Here is a 27,967-nt window from a genome sequence, read left to right as displayed (position 1 = left end):
GTGTGTGTGTGTGTGTGTGTGTGTATCTCACTGCGAAGCTGGAGGCACACTGTCAAAGTACAGTCTTATAAATACTTGTCAATGAAGGAGGACTTTTGTAAGAACACAGAGCACTAAGACTGTCACTTTCATGGTCCTTGTCCATAGAAACAGCAAACAGGAATGAGTAGAGTATAAAATAAGAGAGGAAAGAGGAGCCTGTTGTAAGGCCTTAGCCATACAAGTTTCCTGAACAGAGCATTTGGGCCTCAAGTTTAGTTTTTTGCCAACAATGCGATAGCCTTCCGTTGCACGCTCATTCTTGTGAGGTGTAGTATTTTCACTTGTTTTGCTGATTGCCGATTTGATAAGTATGCTTTTATTCTTTAAGTGTCTCTATCCCAATGCATTGCCTGGATTTGATTGTGCGAGCCAATCCCTATCACCTTTGACTGCCCAGACCCTCACTATGGCATTGACCCTCCCAGCCCGACCCCCTGAGCTCTTCTGGAATGTGTGTTAGTAAAACGTGTGTGTGTGTGTGTGTGTGTGTGTGTGTGTGTGTGTGTGTGTGTGTGTGTGTGTGTATCAGTTGACCACAGCTGGCTTGAGCACCACAGTGCCTGGGGGGATGACGACCCAGGACAAAGGATCATGAGACCCTCCTGTGGAGAGGTTCAGGGCCCCCCCAGTCACCTCATTCTCTGCCTCCTCTCCTTTGCACTCGGATGCGGGCCCCAGAACCGGCACCATCGGCAGGCCCAGGGCCGAGGAGGGAAACGCGGGGGAGAGAAGATGGGACTTTGTGAGACCCAGCGGGGAGCCGTTGAAAGAGAGGATGGATGTTCCTCCCAAGCTGCCAGGAGGGGAGTTGGCACAGCCCAGTGTGCTGAGGTCCAGGGGCCGAGAACTGAGTGGGGACAGGGGCAGGCTTCCACCCAGGCCCTGCAGAGCATGGCCTCCCAGGAGAGCAGCCGCTGCCCCTGGGATTATAATGTGGGCTCCACTCACATAGGACAACTCTGAATCTTTCCCACCACCACTAGTAAACCCCCCGCTCTGACTTCCCTTTAACAGGGAGCCCACTCCACCTGAGGAGCCCTGCTCCTGAGTCACAAAGTGGCCGTGGGCTTTGATGTGCTTGCGGAGAGAGCTGGGATCTGTGTAGCGCTTCAAGCAGCCCACCATCTTGCAGTAGTAGGGCTTGTCCACATAGTGCGTGCGTGTGTGTTTGAAGCGGTCGCTGGAGTTGGAGTAGCGCTTGTTGCAACCCTCATACGGACAAATGTAGGGCTTTTCACCTGCAGGGGGAGAGATGATACAGATGTTTAGATTCATTCAGAAAATCTTAAAAATCTACTCCACAAAAACAAAAGCCTTTGTAGGAATTAAGTAGAGACTTTATATGAAGGATTTCACAGCCTCAAGCTGAATGTTTTTGCAGTCATCGTCTTAGTTTTTTGAAACCAAACAGCTGTTATCTATTGACTCTCCAATCACAAGTCAGCCAATGAGCACAGCTCGGTTTAGCCTGCTTTCTTACTCTAATGGAGATCGCCATTTACAAAATGTCATGTTTTATTTAATATGACTCGATAGAAGCCATCAAAAACACAAGCTGACTATTATAAAGAACTTCCTTATTAATTTTTACTTTACAGTTTAATTGTATAGCAAACACTGCCTCAGATATCCGTCAGTACTCACTGGGCTCTGACCACTGACCTGTGTGTGAGCGGTTGTGTATCTTGAGATTCTCCAGGCGCGAGAAGCTCTTGTTGCAGGTGGGACAGCGATGGGGTTTCTCATTAGTGTGAGTGCGAATGTGGATGAGCATTTTGTACCTGCGGCACACACAAACGAAAAAGCTTTAAATCTATTTCTCACTTGTTGAATTTCCCCCCTCAGAGACAAAATGAACCGTTTTCAACTCACCTAGCATTAAACCCTCTCCCTTTGCGAGCACAGCCCTCCCAGTGGCAGCAGTACCCAGAATCCTTTTCAGGTTTGACGTGGAAGTCGTTAACGTGGTCCACCAGGTCTTGCAGGGAGTCAAACAGCAGATGGCACTAAGGGAGGGAAAAGCATTTGAATATAATCTTGTGACAATGCAGTTGTTTTGATTTGATTCAAACTTCCCTGCAAGGGCATCAGAAAAAGCTTTACCTTCTTCCAACGACAGGCTAGCTGTTCATCTGCTGAAAGATCTGGAGAGGATCTCTTGTCACTAGTCTGGCCAATGAACATAGAGGATGGAAGGTGAAGTCCTGTCCCATGTCCTATTGGCACAAAGAACTGGAAGGCCTGTGAGATATGAGAATTCTGGTAAAAACAAACCAAAAAAAAAAGAGGGAAAACAGCAACAGAGTTATTAAACTGCTGCACAAGCTTTACTGTATATCATAAAACCCAGAAAATGAAAGGATATATGTAAATAACACTCAGCTGCCACTGTCCATAGTTATGATCGTATAAGGGTGAAACCTTCTGTTTAGTACTAGCTGTTGCACTTCCAGCTTTAAAGCTGTGGAGTGCGCTGCATTGGAAAAGCAGACAGGTGCTGATGGACGGACTGACTGACAAAGTAAAAGTGTCGCTTTTTATCAATGGAGTACTGAACTGCAGATTCATGTCCTTCCCTTCAAAAAAAAATCCCTTCCACTTTTCCTCTAGTAGTTTCCCGCTGTGCACTACAAAACCTCCCTACATCCCTGAGCTCGGCATGAGAGATGTAAGATTCGCTGGATCTCAGCTGGGGCTCAAAGATCTAATGCACCAGCTCACCCACACACACTCATACACACACAGTTTATCTTAGCTCGAGGAGAGAACGGGAAGGATGAAATGCTGCGTTTACAAAGAGCCACACAGGTACACGGAGATTTCAAGGGGAGCACAGACGGAGAAAAAGGGCGTACAGAGAGATCACAGTCTTCAGTGTTAGAATGCGCAGGTGACAAATTTCATAAAATGACGCCGTTTCCCTGCACTGAGCTGCAGCTCTGTGTGCAAAAAGTGTGTGAGCTACTTTGTAAGAGGTCTTATTTTTGGGTGTGACGGTAAGATAGACTGATAGTCTCCAATCTATGTCCACAGGGATAAGTTAAGTGTGTGCTGCGGTGGGTTTGAGTTGGAGGGATGTGAGACTCAATAAGATGTGGGGCGACTGAATGGCCCCAGCCAGCATGCCTCAATTCAATTGCGTGGGAATTGAATTAGGCGGCGTGAGGTCTGCATGTCTTAAATCCGATTATAAATGTACACACCAACATCCATACACACACACACATCATGCCAGCAGGGCCACTGAGTCCAAGTTGCACAGACAAAGGTATTTGTTGGGGACACAAGAGGTGTTTGATAAGACTTTACCCCCTCACTCTGCCACTCTGTCTCACACAGAGGCCTCCCACCCTTTCCATAGCCTGATTCCCTTATGTGAATGTGACACAACCCGATGTTGTTCCTGATTTGCTGACCCTAGCAGGCTGACTCACTCCTAGCTGTCGACAGGAAAGTGTGCTCACTCACCGCTGCAGTGAGAGACGGTGTTCATTTTAACAACAACTTGGAGGTGAACGAAGAAAAGAGTATGAGAGTATGAGAAAATGTGGATTTGGAGCACTTATGTGTGCTTGTCAGAGTGTGTGTGTGTGTGTGTGTGAATTTGAGCTCTGATATACTCACGCCTGAAGGGATGTAGTTTCCGTTGGTCATTTCTGGAGAGCTTGGGGTGTGGCGGGAGGATGGAGACATGCTCAGGTCCACTGCAGGGGGGGTGGGAGTGTCTGTTCGATCATGAGGGACCACCTGCACGCCTATGAAAACACAACACAGGGACACTAGCCTCAGTGTGTCCACTTAAACATAGAAACAGTTGTGTTGTGGTTTGTTATTACTCACCTGTGTGTGGAGATGCTGGTGAGGCAGGCTCTATGACTGCTGTCCCATCATCTGCCATGTGGAGCTGGCGAGCATGTTTGGGGTGCAGCGGTGAGAGAGGAGGATTGCGCGCCCCTCTGTCCTTCCCGTTGGCCCTCCGAGGAAGCTTCAGGTCCAGAGGCTCGTCCAGCGACAGCATGATCGCAGACCTCCCTCCTGCAAGTGCGTGCAAGCTCGGCGTTAATATACACCTGCAGTACTGCGCACGTAAATGTTGTTGAAAGTATCTCCCTTTCCACGATCCCACTGGGGAAGAAATACCTTAAACATTGCCGAACCGACCACAATCATAAACTGAAACACCGAGTGAGCCAAAGAATAATAAACACACAGACACACACACACACACACACTGAGGGCCCAGTGACCCCTCTTCTTTTTTTTCTTCGACCTTTACGAACACTCATCCTGAGGAATGTCTACAATCCAATCCAGATGGTCACCCCCACCACTAGCCTGACTTCTTTCCACCCCTTGGCCACTCTTTCGCTCCGTCACATCACCCCCACCCCTGAGACCGTGCACCTTCAGACACCGTAGACCTTTGAGACCAAACCCTGAAGGTCTTTAAGTTCAGCTGTACCCACTGCATTTATCTCCTCCCTCCTCTAAAAACACTGACCTCTGGACCCAGACTGGGGGCTGTGGGCATGACTCTTCTTCTAACTCTCATTATGACTCAGGAACTGGACACCTCCATGAAGCCCATTGTTATATTTATGAGTTCAAATCCTTAACAATAACTTCCTAAATAAAAAATCACATTCTTTTGACTAAATGAATTAGGAATTCTATCGTGGTCCAGACAGTTTTTGTGGCTTCAGTTCATTTTCTAAATTCCCTGGTGTGCAGCTCAATAGCAACTTGGACTGGCCACAGGCAGGTGGTGTACAGTAAGGGACAAAGAGTTTCTGTCCTAAGGAGACTAAGGTAATTCAACAGCTGTAAACTCCTGCTGTTCACCATACGGTGGTGGCCATTGCTCTGTTTTTTTTGTTTTTTTGCTGTGGCCTACTGGGAAGAAGGTGTAGACAAACTTATCAAGAGCGCTGACTCTGCGGCCGGGTATGAAAGCTGTCGGAGCTGAAATCAGTTATGATAAACCCTGCACACCCACTCCAAACCCTGAGGTTGTTTGGTCTTTATCATATTACTACAGTCATAGATTGAATGGAAGTGATGGACTTGTCCACAAACGTTGGCGAGCTACACTCTGAGCTGTACTGAAAGCATAAATGGAGACCATTCGCCCTCAAAGTCCAAGTTGCACCTTATGAAACAAGCTGGCTGCTGCGCTGAGGCACAGCTTTTACTCTAGCAACACTTTTTTTATTTCACTTTACCAAATTGTACTACTGCTCGGCTAGTAGTTAGCAACTATTTGCAGACATATGTGAAAAACTACAGTAACTTTAGTAATCTGCAAACAACCAAAGCAATCACTAAGAAGTTTTTGGTACATTGCCCTCTTTGAATCTGATTTCCCCCACCGAGAGCAGGCAACCTCCAGGAACCACTGCTATCCAGTCAGGGAATACATATTTTTCACTAGTAACCGATGGCTGTATCACGTCTATTATGTCTAACTGTCATCCACATGACATCTGTGAGAAACCTCAGTACACCCCCATTTTATGATAAACGCTTAATTTTAGAGTTCCAAATGTGTTCTGGAGTATTTTTAATTCTACTGTTTCCTACTCACGTTTGGGTTTGAGTGAGTGAAATTCTGGCAGTTTATCAGTATGTTATTTTGCATTAATTGGCAAAAATCTGTGTCACCCATGCAGTCTATGTGAGGGATGTCAAACATAAGGTCCAGGGGCCAGAATCAGCCCGGCAAAGAAACCAATCTGACCCACAGAACGGCTCGGGAAAATCTACGTTTTATAGCTTTTCTAAGTGACAGAACTCCAGCATGGCCATGGCTACAATAAAGTGATTAATTAATAAACAATTAAATGACAGAAAGTTCCTGGTTTTACACTATCTACTATAGAAAGTGCTGAAAAAAGATTGTTTCTGTTAATTAATAAAAACTTTCAGGTTTATATTACAGGGCAGTCTGGCCAATAAGCTACCAGAACTACTACTTCTTTCTGTAATTGTCCACATTCATGTCTTAGAATTTCAAATTCAAATTCAAATTCAAATTTTATTTGTCACACACACACAACCATACACAGTATGACATGGGGGTGAAATGCTTGTAGCTGTACAATGCCCGACCATTAAATGACAGAAGAAAAGTTTTACAATATTTACAATTTACTACAAAAATTTACAAATTAACTTAGGAATTTACAGTAAAGAATGTGCAAATAGCAGAAGAGATTATAAAGATAAGGATTATAAATTATAGGAATTATAGGATTATAGGAAATGTGTGGTGGTGCGTGTGGTGACGTGTGTGAGAGTCCAGTCTTATAGTGACGTGTTGGGAGAGTCCAGTCCTACACCTGGTTCAGGCCCCGAATAGCCTGGGGGAAGAAGCTCCTCTTCATTCTCTCTGTTTTGGCCTTAAGGGAGCGGAAGCGCTTCCCAGACCTCAACAGTGAGAAGAGTCCATTGTTGGGATGGGAGAGGTCCATCATAATCTTCCTAGCTTTGGACTTGCACCGCTTGGTGTAGATGGACAGCAGGTCAGGGAGCTCTGATTGAATGATGCGTTCTGCCGAGCGCACCACCCTTTGCAGATCTCGTCTGTCCTGCTTGGTGCTGTTCCCAAACCAGGTGCAGATGTTTGCCGTCAGGACGCTCTCGATGGTGCAGGAGTAGAAGTTCTTGAGCACCTTCAGTGGCAGATGGAAATCTCTAAGTCTTCTGAGGAAGAAGAGACGCTGACGGGCTTTCTTAACCAGGGTGTTGATGTGACAGGACCATGACAGGTCCTGAGTGATGTGGACACCCAGGTATCGGAAACTGTCCACTCTCTCCACTGGCGTGCCACTGATGATGAGGGGTTTGTAATTCCTCGCCTGCTTTGTAGTGAAGTCCACGATCAGCTCCTTAGTCTTGCTGATGTTTAGGAGGAGGTTATTCTCCTGGCACCAGGTCTCCAGGTTCCTAATCTCCTCCAGGTAGGCCGTCTCGATGTTGTCGGAGATCAGGCCCACAACAGCAGTGTCGTCAGCAAACTTGACAATGGAGGTGGTGTCGGATGTGGCTACACAGTCATAAGTGTACAGTGAGTACAGCAGGGGGCTTAAAACACAGCCCTGAGGCACTCCAGTGCTGAGTGAGATGGAGGGGGAGACTTGTTTTCCTACCCTCACTGATTGGGGTCTGTCTGTGAGGAAGTTGAGGATCCACTGACACAGTGATGAGCTGAGTCCTAGATCCGTCAACTTGGTGAAAAGCTTAGAGGGAATTATTGTGTTGAATGCTGAACTGTAGTCCACGAACAGCATCCTAACATAATTCCCTCTGCCAGTGTCCAGGTGACTCAGGGATGTGTGGAGCAGGTGAGATATGGCATCGTCTGTGGAACGATTAGTCCGGTAAGCAAACTGAAGTGAGTCGATGGTGGGAGGAAGTGAAGAAGTGATGTGATCTCTCATCAGTCTTTCAAAACACTTCATCACAATTGAAGTCAGTGCTACTGGACGGTAAGCCCAAAGCCCAAAGAGTTGTGCACACCGATTTCTTTCCTTTTCTCAGGAGCAGAATTTCTTTATCACGTAGAAAGACTGAGATGTTTTATTAAAATTGCACTTCTTTTTCTTTTATTAAGATATTTTGGGGATTAATTAAACTTGTTTACACTGACAGAAAGGAGACTTTCACAGGTCTGGCCCACTTAAAAATGACTTTCTCATCCCTGGTCTACAGATTCAGTATGCTGACCAAAGTTGCTGGCATTAGCTGACAGCTAATAATCCCAGCCTGCCATGTAAATGTTTTCATTGCTAGAGTGGCAGCTACAAAGCTAAAGGGACTATCATTTACATACAGTCTATGCCATACAATTTTGAATGTTTAAGCCAAGCTATCCTCTGAACATAAAGTTCTAGGATTCAGTGCTTCTCTACACAAACATCTTCTCCATCTGTTGCAGTTTTATAATTTCTTATTTTAAGTGTCTATAAAGTGTATACCATATGCACACAGATTCTTTCTGATATACATGCTTGCTCACACATGCATACAAGCAATTGCTCAAACTGTAATTTCAAAAATTATCCATCTGTTCCCCCTCTCCTTCGCACACATGCCGAGACAAACTCATAGAAGGGATGGCTAGTCGTGAATGGTGGGCTTTCAGTGCAACTGGCTAGCAGCCACATGAGAAGCCCTTGTTTCTGGGAGGCATGGAGCAGGGAGGTCACCAGGTTCGCCATCCCAACGAGGGATCGCCAACAGCTCACACACACACAAATACAGACACACAGCCAGGGGGTTGGGAAGGGTGTAAAGACTCAATCAGCCATAGATAAGAGGATGATAGTTCACACACGTACTGATGCAAACAGAAGAAGGCACTGTATGAGAGCAGCGTCATCGGTGAGATGAGCTGTGATGCATGAAGAGACACCCATTTTCCTCACATGCACATAAAAACACATCTTACAACAATTCTTTGGGAAAAAAAATCCAAAGTCCAGCATCAGTAGGTAAATAAAATATTACCTCCTATAAGCAAACTAATAATAAAAAAAAAACCCAGACAATCATGCATTCTGCTTTAAAATAAGCTCTTTGTGTACATTGTCCAGAATATAGTGAACCACACAACCAATGAACACATGAAAAATGTGAAGCTGTTAAATGACTCGCATGATTTCTTGGGTTAAAGAAATGTTGGTGTCGCAGTAAAACACAGAACCTGAGATTTTGCGTGTTAGTCCTTAACCGGCTGTATGCTTCTCGCTTCACCAGTGCAGACCTCCGAACGAGGAGATTCACTTATTATTGTTTTCAATCACACGGTTATTGTAAATTATATGGTGACACATAATGAATGTTGCTAACAATAAAGGCGGGATTTTACTGGTAATTGCTGTCAAGTGGAGTTTGTTGTCATTAACTGTGAAAATAAACATTTAAAAAATCTCATAGTGAATATGAGCATCTGCTGCAGTTAATACTACTCCCATTCTCTGCTGTACTGGGTGGCTATGACTAACTTGCTGTAACTCCTACCACACATGCTTGCCAAGAAATTTTTTGGCTTTATTGTTCGGCCAAAGTAGCAGAAAATCGCCTGTCATCCACTTTAAATTCGTAAAAGCCCTCACCCCGAGGCGCAGACCAGGAATCAGCTTAACCTTTCTATAAATCCTGCTCAATCTTATGCAGGGACCCATCGGCATTATGGTCCATGCAATGAGGAATGGATATGGAATTTCTGAATCCATATAACATTGGCATAGAATTTGGTTTGGCACCTGATGTCAAGCAGAGAGCTACTACCAGGTTCTCCACCCACTAAAGATCTTCCCTGCTGGCTGCTCCTTGTGCATACCATTACACTAAACAGAATGTAATGATTTTGCAAATCTCATAAACCCACTGACACTAGAACATACTAAACATATAAAATGTCTACACTGAGAAAATGCACCATTTAAAACATATGTCAGCTCATTTTGAATTTGATGGCAACAGCATAGGTCAAAAAAAGTGCCGGGGGCAACAAAAGGCTGGAAAAGGAAGGGGTAGTAAAAAGAAACAGCTTGACTAATGTTTTAGAACTAATTATGTTCACTGGCAACAGACTGAATATAAAAACAGCATCTTAGAGAGACAAGAGTTGCTCAAAATAAATAATATCGTCAAAAGATTCAGAAAATTTGGAGAAATCTCTGTGCGCAAGGGAAAAGACCAAAAATCTTCAGGCCTTGAGGCAATACTGCATTAACACCAGGCATGACTCTGTCATGTAAATCATTGCATGGGCTCAAAAAACTTCCAGAAGTTATTGTCTTTCAACACAGTTCACCGTACTATGACCAAATGTAGGTTAGAGCTCTATCACGCGATGAAGAAGCCATATGTGAACCAGAAACACCGCTGTCTTCTTCGGGCCAAAGCTCATTTAAAATGGACTGAGGTAAAGTGGAAAACTGTTCTGTAGTCAGACGAATTGAAATTGGAAATTATTTTTGGAAAACATTGACCCTCTCTCTTCTGGCTAAGAGAGGGACCACCCGGCTTGAGATCAACACTCAGTTCAAAAACCTGGATCTGTGATGGTACTGAGTAGCACTTGCTCCAATGGAATTGGCAGCTCGTGCATCTGGAAGGGCACCATCAGTGCTGAAAGGTACATACAGATTTTAAAGAATTACATTCTCCCACCCTCACTACGTCTTTTTCAGGGAAGGCCTTGCATATTTCAGCAAAACCACATACTGCAATTATTACAGCAGCATGGCTTCATAGTGGCCTCCGTGCCCGACTGGCCTGCCCGCAGCCCAGACCTTTCACCAGCTGAAAACATTTGATGCATCATGAAATGAAAAAGCAGACACAGGACTGTTGAGCAGCTAGAATCCTAAATCAGACAAGAACAGGACGACATTCCTCTCCCAACAGTCCATCAGCTGGTTTCTTTAGCTCCCAGACGTCCATAGCCTGTTGTTAAAAGAAGAGGGGATGCTACGCATCCACGGACCATTCCCAACTTTTTTGAGATGTTGCAGTAACATCAAATTCAAAATAACCTGATATATTCTGTTTTTATTGATACATTAGACAATGTCCCAAGTTTTTCATTACACACACACACACACACACACACACAAAATGGACTATGCAGTTCATTTTCTCCAATTTATTAAGCACGCCTCTGCATCAGCCCCCAGCCCACTCAAACAACAGCTAGCCAAGAAAAGTGTTGTTTCCATGCATCCATCCATTCGCTTCCGCTTGTCCTTTTCAGGGTCGCGGGGGGCGCTAGAGCCTATCCCAGCTGTCATAGGGCAAGAGGTGGGGTACACCCTGGACAGGTCGCCAGTCTGTCGCAGGGCCAACACACAGGGACAGACAACCATTCGCACTCACATTCATTCGCACATTCACACCTAGTGACAATTTGGATTATCCAATTAACCTATCCCCACAAGCTGCATGTCTTTGGACGGTGGGAGGAAGCCGGAGTACCCGGAGAGAACCCACGCAAACACGGGGAGAACATGCAAACTCCACACAGAAAGACCCCGGCCTGATGTTGGAATTGAACTCAGGACCTTCTTGCTGTGCGGCAACAGTGCTAACCACCGTGCCACCGTGCTGCCCTGTTTCCATGCACAATATATCTGCTGCATGTTGAGAAAATGCCACTTTTTTTTCCCAAAAGAGCATTACTGTCCAGTCTTTTCTTGCTTTTAAATTCCAAATAAATAAATAAGTGTTCAACATTAAGTTGTAGGGTTTTTTTTTTAATTATTCGGTTTACATGTGTCCACTGAACTACAGCTTTAATTTCTTTGAGATGAATGAGGAAAAATATCATTTTAATCAGCAGCAAGCTGATAAAAAAAATAACTGATCAATGTCTGCACATGTGTCATTTGTAGGCTTAAAGCTCCATTGGCTTTTATTCATTATCAGCCTGGGGCAATTATGTTCATTGCTATGAGTAAACGGTAATACCTGAAGGCCTTATAAAAGAAAGGGGCCCCTAAGTAAACAATGTGACAAATATTTAAAACAAGATTCACCTAAAAGTTTCTTGGACTTCCTAATGACAGCGAGCTAAACAATAACTACAAAGCCTAGAGCAATCCATACCTCACTGATGTGATCCCAGAGGTGCTACACCTGCTTTGTACTTTTTTTAACCCAGACAGACAGGAGAAGTGTGGACATGCAGTAAAAGTGCAGCCGGCAGACAGTCAAATCTGGAAATTGGCTGCAGAGGGCATTTCCCCCCTACTTTACTACTCATTCATCAGGTTACTGGACTTGACAAGTATAACTCTTGATGAATGTGCTGAATTTCACCTCAACCTGCCTTCGTGATTGTTCCTTAATGGAGAAATAGTAGAGTGGCTGGGAAGTGACTCACAGAGTGTGGATCTTGGACAGGATTTACGGGATCTTGACTCCACGCTCGGTCACTGAGAGGGGGGGCTTGTGGGAAAAATGAGACAGAGAAAGGGTGCCTAACAGAAAGAGTGATACTGAGGTGGAAAGAGTACGGTGCTCTGTGTGCACGTCTGTGTGATATGCGAGGATTTGTATAAAGCCTAATGGCGGATGGCTGTGAAGTTTGGGGAAGGGGTGTTGGCTGGCCCCCATGCAGACTTCCTCGCTCAGTCGTGGGGGTCAACAGTGTCTCTGAAAGGAGGCATTGTCCCTCTTTGGGCCTTCTCCTCTCGCTCTAGCAGAGTAAACACTGACTACAGCAGCTGAGCGGGAGAGAGAGCGGAGCAGAGGGATGACCGAGGGGGCCACAGCGAGGATATACGAGGGTGAGGAGGAAGTGGAGGAGGAAGCGTGCTAAAAAGGAGGCTTGTGCATGTCCTCTTTAACAACCCTTGTGACTTACTCCCCTGTATAACCCTTCCACCTGAGTCTTACTCTGCTGACCTTGCTTTGATAAAGTATGAGTATGTGTGTGTTCAGGGGTGAACCTGGGTCGAGACTGGAGGGTGTGAGAAAGACGGCACGGTTACTTATAGGGTGAAATAGTGCAAGGGGACTTCAGGTCAAAGGAGGGCTATGTGTTTCAACACCCCTGTGCTCTGAGGCTAGGCTCACATGGATCATTGCTGACCCCACTCTGACCGACTGATCTTTACCCTAATCTGATCTGGTGAGGATTGCGTTTCAGCTCAGTCTGCTTGGTCTGATGGTGCAGATACGCGCCAATAAAACGCATCAGAAAACATTATAATTGTGCAGTATAAGATGATTATTTTACAGTTTATAAAATCGCATTGTGCAATATTTTGTTGTCACAGTGTGGGTTTCAGAGAGTGAGGGAATGTGTTTGTGTGTGCGTACACATTTTGTGAAACCCCCTCCGAGTTTGGCTGTAACTTAATCTCCCTCCTGCTGTGACCCTGGGAGGTGGTCTGTAGGAGGCAAGCCAGTTCTCCCCGGGGCTCTTTGCTCTCTTTTTTCTCTCCGTTCTCTTATATACACACACACACGCACGCACGCATGTGCGCACACACACACATACATGCACACGCACACATGTGAAGAGAACACAGAGAGAGCAAAAAAGCATGATGAGAAAGATAGCTTCTAGTGACCGATGGCGTTAAGCTAAACAATGCCATTTAAGCCAATATTAAACTGGCAATAAATATATAAGTAAAATCAGAGACGTCATTTACACATATTTCAAAATACCATTATGAATATATTTGAGCGAATACAGCTTTATTTAAAACAATTTCATTCGTAATTAAAAAAAGATTTAACATTAACACGTATAAAGTGCAAACGTTTAGCCACCACGCATTTCTTGCCACTTTGCTTCCAAGTTTCCAGACATTATTGTAGTTTTGTAAGTGGTCTTGAGGAATAGTTCTCTAGGCTTTCTGAAGTTCCTTTAAAGTTTTGTCATAGCTGTCACGAAAACACAAAATGCCAAATATGACACAGTTTCACGGGCATGAAAGGTTTTTTTAAACAACCAAAAAGGTGATTCCCAAAGAGCTATTAGCCAAAAGGTTGGCATAACTTGGAGTGGTGTGTAGCGCAATCTTGTCCTAAAAAAAAGCAAACTATCTAGAGCAGTATCTGAAAGTCATTTCCTTAGGAAATTGAAAAAAAAAACAATGACACAGGACCTGAGAGATGCATCTGGTCCTTGTGTTGATTCAACTACTGTTCACCGAAGCCCCATCAGAAATGGTCTCAGTGGAAGAGTCAAGAAGTCATTCTTAAGGAAGGGAAACAGGGAGGGAAAACACGGTGAAGGCTCTGTCATAGTTTGGAGCTGCATTTCAGTCAGTGGTGTTGAGGATATTGTCAAAATTGCTGAAACTATGAAAAGTACCGTCAGATTTTGATCGACCGTGCAGTAGCATCTGGAAAGCATCTGACTGGGAATGGCTTTATTTTTTGCATGACAATGATCCCCAACACACTCCCAATGCAGTAAAAGCCTACCTGGATTTAAAAGAAGAAGAATCGCACACACTCACACACACAATGGCTTCCCCAGAGCCTGGACCTCAACATTATTAAAGCAACGTGAGATCATCATAGCAGAGAATGGAACAAAAAAGGCGACCAACATCCAAAGAATGAATGTCCTTCAAGAAGCCTGGAGAACTAGTCCTGCAAACGACTTAAAGAAATTACAATGAAGCTTGGCTGAGAGAGTTCAGGCTGTTTTGAAGAATAAAGATGATTTTACCAAATACTGACTTTCAAACTCATTAGAACTATAAGCACAAATATACTGCATTTCCATGTATGTTTGCACTTGTTTGTTGAATAAATCACTGCACTTATTTTCTTAGCAAAACATAAATAAATGATGAGTGCTTCAAGACTTTAGCACAGCACTATGTCTATAGAGTAGAATGGAATAGATTATTTGAAGATGCACGTGGAAGAGTATGCATGCAGTAAGGAGTCTTCTTATGTGTATGCGCATATATCAGTTGATAGAACATAATCAGAGCCAGTATAGTCCACTCAGAAATCCAAAAACTTTTTATAGCACGGTGTGGTTAAATCACATTTTAAACAGAACAATTATGGGGTTACTGAGACCTAAATGTGGACTTTCTGCCATCACAAAGCAAACACAACGGCTGCCTGGCACATTTAATGAACTAAAGGTCAGTAACTCTCTTAGTAAATGTGTTTCTAGGTTTTCTGTGGCTTGGCGCTGATGTGTAGCGACCCACAGCTGCAGCACCAGTCATGTTGAAACCTGCAGGACTTTATATCCAACAGGTGAGGGTGTGGTGTGACCTCTGACCCCTGTTCAACATCTGTGACCCAGGCCTAGAGGAAATAAACAATACCCTCACATTTTCAAGCAAACGAGCGCAGTACTCTAAACAACTGTGACTCCAATCTGCAGTTTTCCTCAAGAGTCAGATTTACATGGATTCGTGTCAAAGGTGAGATCAATTCGAGAAGGATGCGACAAAGGCGTTTTCGTTCATCATCAGCTGAGCCGCGTTAAAGGCCGATGATTCGAATCTTTGCATTTAGAGACGCACGAAAAACAGACCCAAAAATGGTCACTCTTTCCCTCACACTTGTCTCATCGCCGACGTTGCTCGAAGTAATAACCGCAAGTGACCCCACCTCTGCTGACACATACAACCCCCCTCGTTTAAGCCCCTGATGGATCACTCAACACACAAACACACACACAGGAGAGGGTTTTTTTTCCCCTGCTTCTGTCCTCTTCAGCCAGCCACCTCCTCAAACAGGAAACCTCAGTTTCCACTCCTCCTCCTACTCCTCTGGGCCCCATATTCCCCTTTTCTTCTTATATTTATTTCTTCATTATTTGCTTTTTTTGCTCTTCTTACATTTACTGCTTCGTTATCCCTTTATGTTAATATTCCACCTTCACTCTTATCACATTTAATGTTATGTTTTATGCTCTAGCTTCTGTGAAGCACTTTGTGATAGTATCTTGAAAGGTGCTATATAAATAAAATTTTACTTTACTTTACTTACATTCCTCTGATTGAATACTACACAAGATTCTGCTTTAAATACTGCAAAGCCAATTCCTGTATTAAAACATTTTATTTAAAAAAACATATGCATAATAAGGATTTCAAAAAGTTTTACTGGTGTCTCCAATTTTTCATACTTTTCCTTCAAACCTTTACCTCTTGTCTTTGACTCTACTGCAAAAAGGCACACAGGATCTTACACAGGATTATGTAATAGCAGCAAGCATGGAGCCACAAGGGAAGGGCTATTGAGGAAAAACTATTTTTGCTGGAGTCACAGTGGCTGGAATATATATAGGGGGGGGGGCACATGTGTTAACATGCTTCAGGGAAGAATAAGCACAAAATTGCCACTTGCTCTTTTGAGGGTTTTAAAAAGACATTAGGCATACATCATCTACAAATAAAAGACAGGGAAGAGATAAAAGGTGCCGACATAGAGAAGAAGAAAGAGGCCCGAGACACAACAGAGCAGAGGCGAAAAGAGCAAGGGAAAGAAAGAAGGAGAAAAGGAAGGGATAGATGGAGTGAAGGAGGGAGAGGGTGCAACAGGAAACTTCTCAGCGAGCTACTGATGGCCTCCAGCCAGAGCATTCAGACACTCAGGAATTCCAGGCAGAAGGCAGGGAGGGAGGGAAGGTGCCAGGAGGGAGGGAGGCACTGAACGAGGAGGGCGGGTCGCACTTGTGGTTTGTTGTCAAAAGGCGACTGCTACAACAGAAGGGACGAGCACACACTTACAGTGGTGTTTCTTGTGATGTAAAGCTTTTGGTTAATAAAAGCATTTTTTTTCTTTATCACTGCAGTGTAAACTTGACTTATAATTTCACTGTAGAGCAGTTGCACAAAGTTGTGATCACTATAAAGAAATGCAATACCATCTATTATATAAGTATTTCCTGCTCTTCTCTGTTTTGCATTATAATAATTCTTATTTCTTTAGCAATACAGCTGCTGGTGAGACACCAACTTTTATAAACATTAATAATTTGGTCGTTTATTTAGCAATCCAACTGAGGTTGCAAAAGGGGAATGTGGCATATAAATATATATAGAGATATAATAATAATAGCCAATATTGGGAAATGGTGGCTGGGTGGTGCTTAGCACTGTTGCCTTACAAGAAGAAGGTTGTGGTTTGCATCCAAAGTGGAGCCTTTCTCAGTCAAGTTTGGAGGTTATCCCCGTCTCTGGGTTCTCTTCCAGTATTCTGCTTCCTCCCACAGTCCAAAGACAAGCATTGGTTTGGGTTAACTAGTGATTTTAAATTGGCTGTAGGTGTAAACGGCCGTTTCTCTCTGTCTGTGTTAGGCCTACAACCTGTCCAAGGGTGCAGCTTGTCTCTTACCTGCTCCCCCAGTTATTTGATCCCTTAGAGGAAACTACCAGGTATTTACCGTAGTTTCATGTTACAGACTTGCACTTTAGACCTGTAGGATATGCACTAATGATGTTTATATGCACTCATAATGCCTGGGGTTAATTTAGAAAGTGTGTTATTATCACATAGTTTATCCACTAGAGAGGTTTTGATGTCAATGTTTATAATCGCTTTAATCTCTGATTTATTCCCCATAGATGTACAGAATCTGTGGGATAACAGCAGCTTTATGGTTTCCATTTGTAGTCTGATTAGAATTGGTCAAATACATTTCATGGCTTATTCAGGCGGAAAGTCCGGTATAGAGGAAAAGTGGAGCACATTAGAGGGGTTTTTTAATTTCATTTCATCTATTTATTTATTTTTACAGTGAAAGTGTAAGGTCTTGCCCCTTGACATCAGTTATCTGTTACTAGAAGCTATGGGTTGATGTGCTGTGTATGTTTACAGTTTTTCTCAAATGCTAAAACACATGTCACAAACGTTACCACCAGGTCCCCCAATGTCTAAACACAACACCCTTCTCTAAAGCTACATAAACACAACCACACCTTCCCACTGCAAAACTCAAACTCCCACACCAAGAGAGCAGCTCGAAGCTGTCAAAACTGTAAACACTATACACAGCATTACACACTACAGCAAAACTATTGAAAACACAATGCCCAATTTGTGAGAAGGTTCTTTGTTTCATAACTGCCGATGCATATTTTAGAAACTATACAGTAACGGATCGTCGTAGATCTCTGCAGAGGATTAGGCATTTAGATTTGTGAGTTTCATATGAGTAGTATAAATCTATAGAAAATCCTGCATGTACGTACACTACTGTAACACAACTCAATGCAAAAACAGAATCTATTGCACACAACAGTAATCTTGAAAACATGAACAGGGTGTGAAGTTTTTTTATTTACGTTATTCACACCACACACACCACAATCACTGTGCGGCATCATGTCGCTGAGCTGTTGCTCGCATCTCGTCAGTAATGATGGTGCGAGGTTGTCTTGCTCTCCCTCCTGGACCTTCTCCTCTCCCATGTTGGCCTTCTCCTCTTCCTCGTTGGTCGCTCCTCTTCCTCCTCTCATTTGAACTCCTCTTCCTCATTGGCCTGCTCCTCTTCTTCCAGGGCCAGCTCTTCTCCCTCCTCTGCATCAAATTCCTCTTCCCCTGACTCTGCCTTCATCCATTGTGTTTGTTTGGACTCTTCAGCATACTGTGCACTCTGAACTTGCTTTTACATGTGGGTACAGCATTAGCAACAAGTGTCTTCAATTTTGAGTCATTGTGTGTAGTGAATGACGCCAGGTGTGTTCCCTGTGTTCAAAGATTGGTGACTGTGGCAAGCATTTTGCATCACATGGGCTTTCATTTGAGAATATGAGCAGAGTTGTTTTGCAACATGTGTTTTAGCAAGGAAAGATGTGTTTAGATTTATGAGTACAGAGGGTTGTGTTTTGTGAATTGTGTCTTCATGTGACATGTGTTTATGGTACTGGAATATGGTGGCTACATTTGGTAAATGTGTTTAGACTACTGGTCATTTGGGTTACAGGATTGGCTTTTGTGTTTTAACATTTGAGAAAAACTGTAATTTGAATCAACACACTCCACCAGGCTGCGTATGGAGCAGTAACAGCACTCAGACCAGACCTGACAACAAAGCAGCAATTCCACTTAGTCTGCCATATAGTGAGATTAGGCCTCGAATGATCTATAAAAAGCCATTTGACTGAGATTTCACAATGTGTCTGTAAGCCTTATGGCCCGCTAAACCAGGGATTGTGGCAGTCTTGGTTAGGTGAGGAGTGATGAGAGTGGGTGAATAGAAGGAAAGAGAATAGAGGTATGTTAAAAAAGTATATAGAACTGCTTTAATTTGCCAGTTACTCTTGTATCAGTGTCTCACAATATTATGTATGGTTTTTTTTATGTAGTAAGATGGAAAAAATAAAGGAAGAGGCAGGTAAAGCAGGAGACAACTGCTACATATTGGCGCGAGGCTAGGAACCTTCCTACCCGGCTATAGTTTATGAGCTGTTGTATGACATGAACTGTACGTGACTGTGAGCCCACGTGTAGCAGCATGTGTTTTGAGTCACTGGATTGTTTTTCTCCCACCTATTCCCCATTCACAATCAGATGGGCCACATAAGGTTTTAATTAACAGTTTAAATGTATATCGTAGCATCAGGACAGCAATCAGTGCTAACAAGCTACCCCCCCCCCCAAACGAGGACATCTACTCTGGCTGTTTGATGAATGTTTAAGCGGTGAACCCATCCGACGCTAATGCTTAAGGCACTTCACACAGCGGTACCGCAGGCTTTGAAGAGCGGTGAGTAATCTTACAATAACGCAGGGCATTTCACAACATTTGGCATCTGGTGATGCACCAGTGGGGCAATAGCAACCAGTGAACTCAGCTCTACTGCCATCCGTGAGAAGAGAAGAGAAGAGAAGAGAAGAGAAGAGAAGAGAAGAGAAGAGAAGAGAAGAGAAGATCTGAATATCTGATTGGCATCCCCACCCAGGCTTACTTTGACCTCCACAGTAACTCTGCTGGGCCCGTCTCCCCTCTGCAGCCTACCGACTGCATTCCCTCCAGCCCTCACTCCTCATCTCCTCTTTGCTCTCACATACTTCCACATAAACAAAACATGCCTCATCTCCATTCCCTCTTGACTTGCTCTTCACTTTTTACATCTATATACTCAGCGTCTGTCATCGCTCTCTCCCCTTCTTTTCCCTCTCATTTGTTGACTTCTCTTACGACTCTTTATCTCTCTTTTCCCTGCTGCCCCCCCTTCAGTCCATTCCTGTGGCCGCTCCCCACAGGCAGTGATGCAATCCTCTGACTCCTGCGCGCAATCACAGGGTCTGGAGTTGGAGCACCAGCCAAGCAGGGGCGTCACCACACCACACTCAGTAGGAAAGCAACGGCGGAGGAAAGAAGGGAGATGGGGAGACGAAAGAAAGGAAGGAATGAAGCCAATGAGAGAGGAAGTTAAAACAGCCCGACACTGTGTGAGCTCTGGGTGATAGAAGAAGGAAAAAAACAAAACAGCTATGATAAAAGTGAGCATTTATGTTTCCCAAAGCAAAAGTTTGGGTGATTTTTTGCTTGCGTGCGTTCAGCTGTGTATCCTCTTTCGAGCACACTAAATTACATCTACTGAAGGAACTTCTGAAATAATTTAATTTATCAAACATCGGGACTCTCCACCCCCACACCCATCCTCACATCAGCCTACTAACCAGCTGCGGCTGTTTTGCTGGGATTTACTGAAAAGGGTCTGTATTTCGGAAGTGACGGTTCTTTGCTACTCCCACACTAGATGCTGTCATTCCAGCTGACTCACACAAACATTAGCATTATTCTAACAGCCAGACGTGCGATATGACATTTAAGCGAAGGAGCGAATTTCATTGTTTGATTTGGAAGTCTGCATTTCTCTCAAAGTAAACCTCCTTTCCTCTTCATTTCCTTGGTGGGGCAGTGCAGATGAAATATGTTAATACTATGTATATACAACAGACGTGGAGTGAAATTCTTTCCACTAAAAGTCTGAATCGTATAGCACTTTAAAGTAACTAAAAAGATTTAAACTTATGTTATGAATTAAAAAAAAAATGATTCCACGAGCGCGTGGACCCACATCTGCTTTACCAACTGTGCCGAGGCAGACGTCCCCTAAAGGCAGCAGAAATGAGCGCAAGGTCAGGATAGGAATGCAAAGCACTGGCACCTGCCTAAATCTTTAAATTAGCAGGTTGTCTCAGCAACACACACACACACACACACACACACAAGCTATTGTTGACCACTCCCTAAAACCCAGCTCAGGATTTAAGCCTAAAGAGAAATGACTTCAGCTCAAAGCCAACAGGTGTGTACACTAAAATTTGAGGATGTATGAAAGTATATACTTAAATTACGATGAGAGCTTTAAACTCTTTTCAAAACATCTCAGAGTGCATAAAACGTCTTCAGCTGAACTCTCAACGGGACAAGTTATTTTCTCACTGGTAACATCCCAGAATAAAGCATCTGAGTAAGAAAGCATGGGAAAGTCAGAGAACCCCCTCTTTCCCTTTCTCCTCTACAAAGTTCAAAACAGTCAGAGGGCATTTTATTAGGGTTGATACTTATAGAAACTGAGGCACATTAAGAAGAACTGAATTACTTTTAGCACCGGTGGATCTGTCCCTGTGGTCTATTGATTCATCAAGGATTGGGGTGCGAATTATAGTATGCATCCACACAGTGCGGGCACACACAGACATACCGACTGTCCGGCTCTTGGGTACGAACCCATGCACGAGTGAGCTGCATGCTTAGCTGTGTGCTGTGGAGTTCAGACCAGTTCAGAGCGCTGTGGTACCGCTCCAGCTTTTGGGAGGGGTTCGTCTGTCTCACGGTCATTTCCTGGACGGGAATATTATAGCACCACACGCATGAGAAACAAACCCCTTTCTTTTTACACACTGACTCCAGCCACTTTCATTTGCTTGCAACTCAATAGAGAAATCCCTGGGAAGTAGGTCTTCTTATTCAATAGCCTCGGTAATATGATTCCAACAACAACTTTATGCAACGCGGCCTCCTGTAGGCTCGAGGCGAGGCACGGAGTCGGTGGGCGCTCTCTTTATTTTGCAGGCTTACGTCTGCTGCACCTTTAACTTTTAAACTCCTTCACCCCTGTCGCTTTCTCTCAAGCGGGGCTGGGCGACACCTGTGCACCAACTGTACTGAATGGCAATAACAAAGAAGGCGGGGCACGGGCCCAGATGTGCTCTGGGAGTGTCTCCACTGGTGCGGCTTTGTTAGCATGTGGGTCTATACGTGTGCACGAATGTGTTCATGTACAAAGAGGAGGGACAGAAGAGGGGCTTTGCTTTCCAAGCCAAAGCATAATGAAAAGGAAGGAAAACAGGAAGAGGGAGAAATGCACAACAGCAGAGAGCAATTAGTAGACTAAGTGACGTGATGCATGTTTTCATGTTATGGACAGCAGCAGCACTGTTGTGGAGCTCCTGCTTCTTTAAATCTCAGTGTACCCCCAACTCCCAGACTGTCTGCTATACCTCCATTTTAGCCCTTCTTCGTCCCTCTCCAGTGATCGCACGTATACATGTAGGCACAAAGCTTGTGTTGTCTTTTCCTTGTGAGGCTCTGCCAACTTAATGGCAGCCCTGTGTTCTCCCTCCTCGCATGGAGCGCCTGTTTTCTCTGAGTAACCCGCCGCCCCATGTCTCCTCCCACCATGGCTGGCAATATGACAAGGTCAATATGACAGTCTTTTCTCTCCCTCTCTCTTTTTCTACCTTTGTCTCCCACCCCTCTCCTTTTTTCTCTGTATTTCTGTGTTCTAGCTCAACTGGTGACAGGCTCCACCCTGCAGCTTTCATCTTTTTTTCCCTTTTTTTTTTTTTGAAGCTCCATCCAAGAGTGGGAAGCAGGGAAAAAGAGAGCAGAGGGACAGATGCAAAGGGACAGATGGAGGGTGACTGAGATGGCGACAGACAGGGTTGAGCATAATGCTGTAAAATGGAACAGCACTAAACTCTCGATTTAAATTTGTTGACGCGTCCAAGTCGTGCAATCAGTTGGAGCTGAGCGTCAGAAAGATCTGGTGCCGATTCCTCCTCTCGTTTTGGCGAAACGAGAGATCGAACGGCGAAGAACCAAATAAATGTGTTGTGGAACAAACCGCACATCGGCAGCCTGAGAAAGAGTCTCAGTTAGAGCTGAAGGTCAAGAAAATAGCCATGCTCTTGCATCTGAATCAATGCCAACACTTTAGAATCAGATAAGGAATGGCAAAGTCAACTATGACTGACAGCACCGATTATTAAAGACACGAGCAAACAAAGAGCGAGTACGCGGCTTTCAGATGGCGACCATCAATAGTTAAGATGGCCACTGAAGCCAATTCACTTTTAGCGAGCAAATAAAAACAGTGAGGCTGTTTCACAGAAGCGTCTGAGGTCAGAATTAGTCTCAAAAAGCAGCCTCAAACTTAAAACATTCCCAAATTACATAAGGCTCCCTGGTAAGAGGGAAAAAAAGGGAAAACAACCACGGTACATATGAATTAAATTAGTGCTGGCAACATCTCCACAACACCACAGAGAAGGTACAAACACTAAGAGGCCAAACTTTCCCCCCCTCTAACTCTCTCTCTTTTACTGCATGTATAAGATGGAGAATGTCTTATGTAATGTACACGAAGCTGGGAGCTCATGGAAAGTGGGAGACAAAAAACGTAAGGGAAGGACGGAGGAAGAGAAGGGAATAGAAGCCGAGTTGAACGCGAGGAGGAAATGGCGTCTCAGGGAATTAGGGATGGAGGGGAAGAGGGTGGTAGGAGGGAGGGGGGTGAAGGGGGCAAAGTCTGGAAGCTAGCTGACAGGATTGGATATGCCCAGACAGAGAGCCAGGCCCAGGCCCAGACTTGAGAGCCTTATGTGAATCTTAGAAATGCCTCACCCATCTCTCTCCCTCACCCCCTTCTCTTAAAAAGAAAAAAAAAGAAACCCTCACAATTCCTCCCTTCCCAGTCCGATACTCCTCAGCCATACTCACGGGCAGAGCTCCTCCCTTTCTTTTCTCCTCAAACAAGCAAACACACAAAGTCAAACTGGACTGCACATACGACAGAATCCAGGGTGTTGACCGAGCAAGTAATAATAACATAAACCAGCTGCGGCTCCACTTCAACCACAATACTTTGGGTATATTACTGTACAACTGGCAGATCCCTTAACTCAGCTTTCTGATCCCTTAAAGGGTCAAACTAGATCTACTTTTACTTTCATTTGCAAGTTAAACAGTAACAATGAAGCTGGAAATGGACCAAAAGTACAAAAAGTAAAAAGGAAAGGAGAATAAAAGGGAAAAAAAGAGAGCGTCTTCCTCTAAAATCTCCCATGTCTTAGCTCTCTTTCTCTATCTTTCCTCATCAGCAGTGCCCTGCCCCAGACATGGTCTGCATATTGTCTGCAAGGCTTTGCGAGCTGAAATTCTCTCATGATAGAAATACTGAGCAGGGAGTGCAGAAGGCGCTTTAAAGAGAATGGGAAGAGGTAGGGCGGGGTGGTTGGAGTGAAGCACTGAGTTGTCTGTGTTTATTTTGGAAATGCAGGACTGCACACTTGCAGCAGAGGAACTGACCCTAAACTTCACCGATCCTCACAGAAAAAGCCAAACCCGAGCACTCATTTAGGATGTCCCACACAGGTGATTTAAGAAAAGGGTAGACCATATATCCCCTCGGGGCAGGGGGCTGAGGGGTAGTTTAACCCACCCTGGGGACACAGGAATGGTCTGCTCGAGGAGGAAGCAGTGAGGCCGTGAGGTGATTAGTGGTTACAGTTTAACTGGAGAAAAATGCACGGTGCGTGAGCCCCAGCCAGCCTGGGAGCAAAGCGGTATGCACTGGTCTTTTTCAGTTTTCAAACTAGAATGAGTCAAGTCACTGTATGCACTTTGTCTATTCTTAATGCATGGGTCCAAGAGTGTGACCCATACAGACACATCAGTCTGCAGCGCTCCAAAATATGTCTGTGTCATTCAGCAAGCACGTGGCAATGATTAAGAATAAAAGATTTGATTCGTCTGGAAGTGATTTACTATTATATACAAGTTTATCTACATTCAGGTATTGAGATTTACATACAATGTTCAGCTTGACGCTACAAGAGAGGACTTTACTAACCAGTGGATGATGCCAAAGTGGTTTTATCCACCCTTTATGTACAGTTAGTGGTAAGCAATTGAATGATTACATTGCCTTAGCGTTTTGGCAATAATTTAATTAATTAATGAAAACAGGCAACTCATTCATTGCGACTTATCTTCAAATAGGCACAGCTTTCTTAGAAATGTATCCAAAAACTGACCATCCTCTCTTCTCCGCCTAGCTTCAGTACAAAGACATTTCTTCTGGCACAACACTTGCATCTCCTCGATCACTGGTAACGAGCTTGAATGCACGACCCCGCCAAACGCGTTCGAGACGTGACATTTCCCTAATGCATGAAGCACGAGGCTGTTCATCTGATTAGCGTTAACTCTCTACAAATGCAAACCCCAGAAAGGACAGGCTCTGCCATGGGAAATCTCAAGTGCTGCAGCTCTTATCCCTGGGAAGATAAACGCAAGTGTGTATCAGGTGCCTTGTTTTCACTGCATGCTGCCTCATTCACTGACCACTGTAATCCTCCCTCCCCTGCTGCTGAGTTGCCTTTCAGCTCGCCTGTAATCCCTAGCAGCTACGGAGCCCCACTGTGATATTAATTCGAACACTCAACTTGGCTTTACCAAGCAGGTTTGTGCAACTTACATCCCACCCACTTACTGGTAGCAATCCTTGCCCTCCGCACAGTGTTTTTTCCCCTCTTAAGTAGCAAACATATTGTTGTGGTTTTACATGAAACTGTGAAAAAAAACCAACTTGCTTCTGCCACCTTTTAGACTTTAGATGAGGATTTCTTTGGCGGCAATGCAAAAAGCACAATGTAACAATCAAATCTATGGTGTCCATTTGTATTGGGCCTCGTTTAAGGTATTAAGCACAAGTGCACCCTGGGTTCCCACCATCTCTCTACCACAAACCTCGTGGTAATGCTGACGCAGGAGTACGCCTTTGAGTTCCACCTTTTCCACCATAAAACAGCTGCCGTTCCCTCACAGTTTGGACCAAAACTGAATGATGTCACGGTTGCGGTGCAATCTCAAGACACATGGAAAATTGAGGAGGGGGTGAATACCACACCCATGATCTGATTTTAGAGACTGGCACGGTGGACAGCCTTAATAGTACATATCCTCTGAGGAACCAACTACAGCAGCCAAAGGCTGTCAGACCTATAACTCTGGCTAGCACTCGGTGCAAGTTGTTGCTCCCAGCAGCAGTCCAGTTCCCTACATATGGCCAAGTATGAATTAAGGGAAGGAAAAGGAAATATACAGCAAGAAAATTACACACACACATCCTGTGAGCGTGGAATGCCACCACAAAGATGCACAGCTGGAGCTCTGTGGACATCTGGCTTTATGGTGGAGATGAGAGACTTTTCTCTGCAATGACTAAATGTTGTGGGAGAGAGTCGTTGCCTGAATAGCGATGGTGATAAATGCCTTTCCGTCTGACCACAGTCTTTCTCTCGGATGGATGTTATGGTTGACCTGCTGATCATCAGCTGACTGGATAAACAATGCAGCCAGTGGGCTGTGGATGTGAGGAGCACCTGTGCTCACAGTTCTGAGAAGGTTTATGGATTACATAGTGGGGGCCTCAGGGAGGGAGCAAAAGGAGTCTCTCCCTGTGCAGAAAGCCTCTACGGCCTCTTTCGCTCCTTCCCCACATTCTTTGAGAGAGGTCCAGTGGGCCTGTGGCCAGACCTCCTCTCTCCACATGCTGCCTGTGTGACGGTTTTTCTCATGCACCAACACACTATATTGTTCACAGAACACCTCACAGTCACCTTGGAAATATACAGTCATCCAGCTCTTATCCCAGCCCCTGAGTGTGCCTCGTTCTGCTTGTGGCCTAATGCGTTTTAATGATCAGGCCTTATTACCCTCCAGCGTAGGCCTTGTTAGGTCTGCCTTGGCAGGGCAGAGCTCGGCTCTCTCTCTCTCCTGGCATCTTCTGGAACAATGGGACCAGGGGAGGCAGCCAATGGGGAGAAGGTCCATCCCAGGCCCAGTCCCAGTGTGCACACAATTAGGCTTAGGAACAGTGGAATTGCTTAATTGGAGGAAAATAGAGCTTTATCTAGGTTTCTCTGCCAGGGCTCATCCTTGCCCCCTTTGCTACATGCTTGGTCGCATTTAACTCAGAACTGGATGGAAAAAAATGACACAATGGCAGGCATATAAAAAGACCTAAAAGAGGTCTTAAGATCATAGTTATGGGCAAAATATTCCATTTAATCACAGCACATTTTATACCCAGTTGCAGCAAGATGAAAAGTTTAAGTGAGAAAATAAGTTAAAAAAAAAGAAGTATTTTCTCATCTTCGTTATTTACCAATAACAAACATCACCGAGACGTTGAACTCTCTATCAGATGCGGTGGCAAACATCAGAGAGCTTCTATCAGGGAGGCTCTGTCTTGCACAACAGCTGGCTGAGCGGTGATGCATGCCTCTATATAGGGCGAGATTTGTGACACTGCTCTAAAAATGTCTCTCTCGGGGTCTGTGGAGGGGGATGCTGGATTAAGAACGGATGCAGACACGCGGAAAAGGTCGGTGACGCGGTTTGTGGGTGAATGGCACAAAACCCGGCGATGGCACGCTCGCCTCCACCGGCCTGTTGGCTGTGACAGAGCGGGGAGTCCTGGCTGCAGGATTTTCGGCGCACCGCTGGAGAGAGTCCCCGAAAATAGGTCACTGCCCTGTTTGAACTCGCGCAAATTTTCCTCACAAAGCAGGAGCGCACTCACACCAGCGTGACCACGCAAGACAAGTGGGCACAACACACAGAACTGACGTCTCAGATAGGGTTGCCTTTGGCTTACCTTGAAGCGAGAATGCCGTGGATGTGGTCGAGATATCTCCGGCTTGGTCCCGATCTCTGCTGTGCAAACTTCGCACGCAAAGTCCCGTGGCTCTAACGGCGTCTGTGTCAAGAAGACCCCTCGTCAGTTTGTTGCTTTTTCTACGTTAAAAACGAAATAAACAGCTGTCATGTCTTGGGAAAATAGAACTAGGTGTCTGGAGAGGCGGTCCGTTTGCAGACCATTGTCAGGATTATTTCTAAGCATTGAAAAGCAAACATAAGCCTTAAAACGCAGCGTGTGTGACAGCTGCTCGTTTAAATAAAGGCTTGTCTACGAGGATGACAGCCTTGTCTGTGGTCGTGGGGTGATATTTTGCATGTTATCCCGACACTGGAAACCCGTCAAAAAAGTGCAAACACCCAGAGATCCTTAGCCTGAACTGTTCCCGCTGAGGAAAAAACAACGAAGACCACTTGCTTGTGCTGTGCATCAAAAGCGCATAGGTGATTTCTTCCTAAATTCAAAGCGCATCGCTT

At 44.7% G+C, this 27,967-nt stretch overlaps 1 protein-coding gene across 2 annotated transcripts; it reads right to left on the bottom strand.

Annotated features, from left to right (window-relative positions):
* Window positions 1-487: 487 nt before the first annotated feature.
* Window positions 488-27,505, bottom strand: glis2b (GLIS family zinc finger 2b). 2 transcript variants are annotated; one of them, XM_085352443.1, is made up of 7 exons: window positions 27,450-27,505; window positions 3,883-4,077; window positions 3,667-3,797; window positions 2,146-2,301; window positions 1,915-2,048; window positions 1,705-1,823; window positions 488-1,280 (listed from the first exon to the last, which is right to left on the bottom strand). In XM_085352443.1, the coding sequence occupies exons 2-7, from the start codon at window positions 4,058-4,060 to the stop codon at window positions 568-570; spliced, it is 1,431 nt and encodes a 476-aa protein (XP_085208569.1). In that variant the 5' UTR covers window positions 4,061-4,077; window positions 27,450-27,505; the 3' UTR covers window positions 488-567. The 2 variants fall into 2 exon arrangements, with proteins under 2 accessions (XP_085208569.1, XP_085208570.1); XM_085352444.1 differs by having other exon boundaries at window positions 2,146-2,283.
* Window positions 27,506-27,967: the final 462 nt, after the last annotated feature.

The sequence above is a fragment of the Diplotaxodon limnothrissa genome, linkage group LG4, assembly GCF_057381915.1.
Source record: "Diplotaxodon limnothrissa isolate DT_005_m linkage group LG4, D_limnothrissa_male_GT1.1, whole genome shotgun sequence".
Taxonomy (NCBI): domain Eukaryota; kingdom Metazoa; phylum Chordata; class Actinopteri; order Cichliformes; family Cichlidae; genus Diplotaxodon; species Diplotaxodon limnothrissa.
This window is presented reverse-complemented; position numbering and strand designations above follow the sequence as displayed.

Bases quoted from the DNA above. Each gene is read 5' to 3' on its own strand.
- glis2b (XM_085352443.1), bottom strand. From the start codon at position 4,060: ATGCTGTCGCTGGACGAGCCTCTGGACCTGAAGCTTCCTCGGAGGGCC. The intron at 2,302-3,666 runs GTGAGTATATCA...TGTTTTTACCAG, and splicing joins GAAACTACATCCCTTCAGGC to AATTCTCATATCTCACAGGC. The intron at 2,049-2,145 runs GTAAAGCTTTTT...TCCCTCCCTTAG, and splicing joins TAGCCTGTCGTTGGAAGAAG to TGCCATCTGCTGTTTGACTC.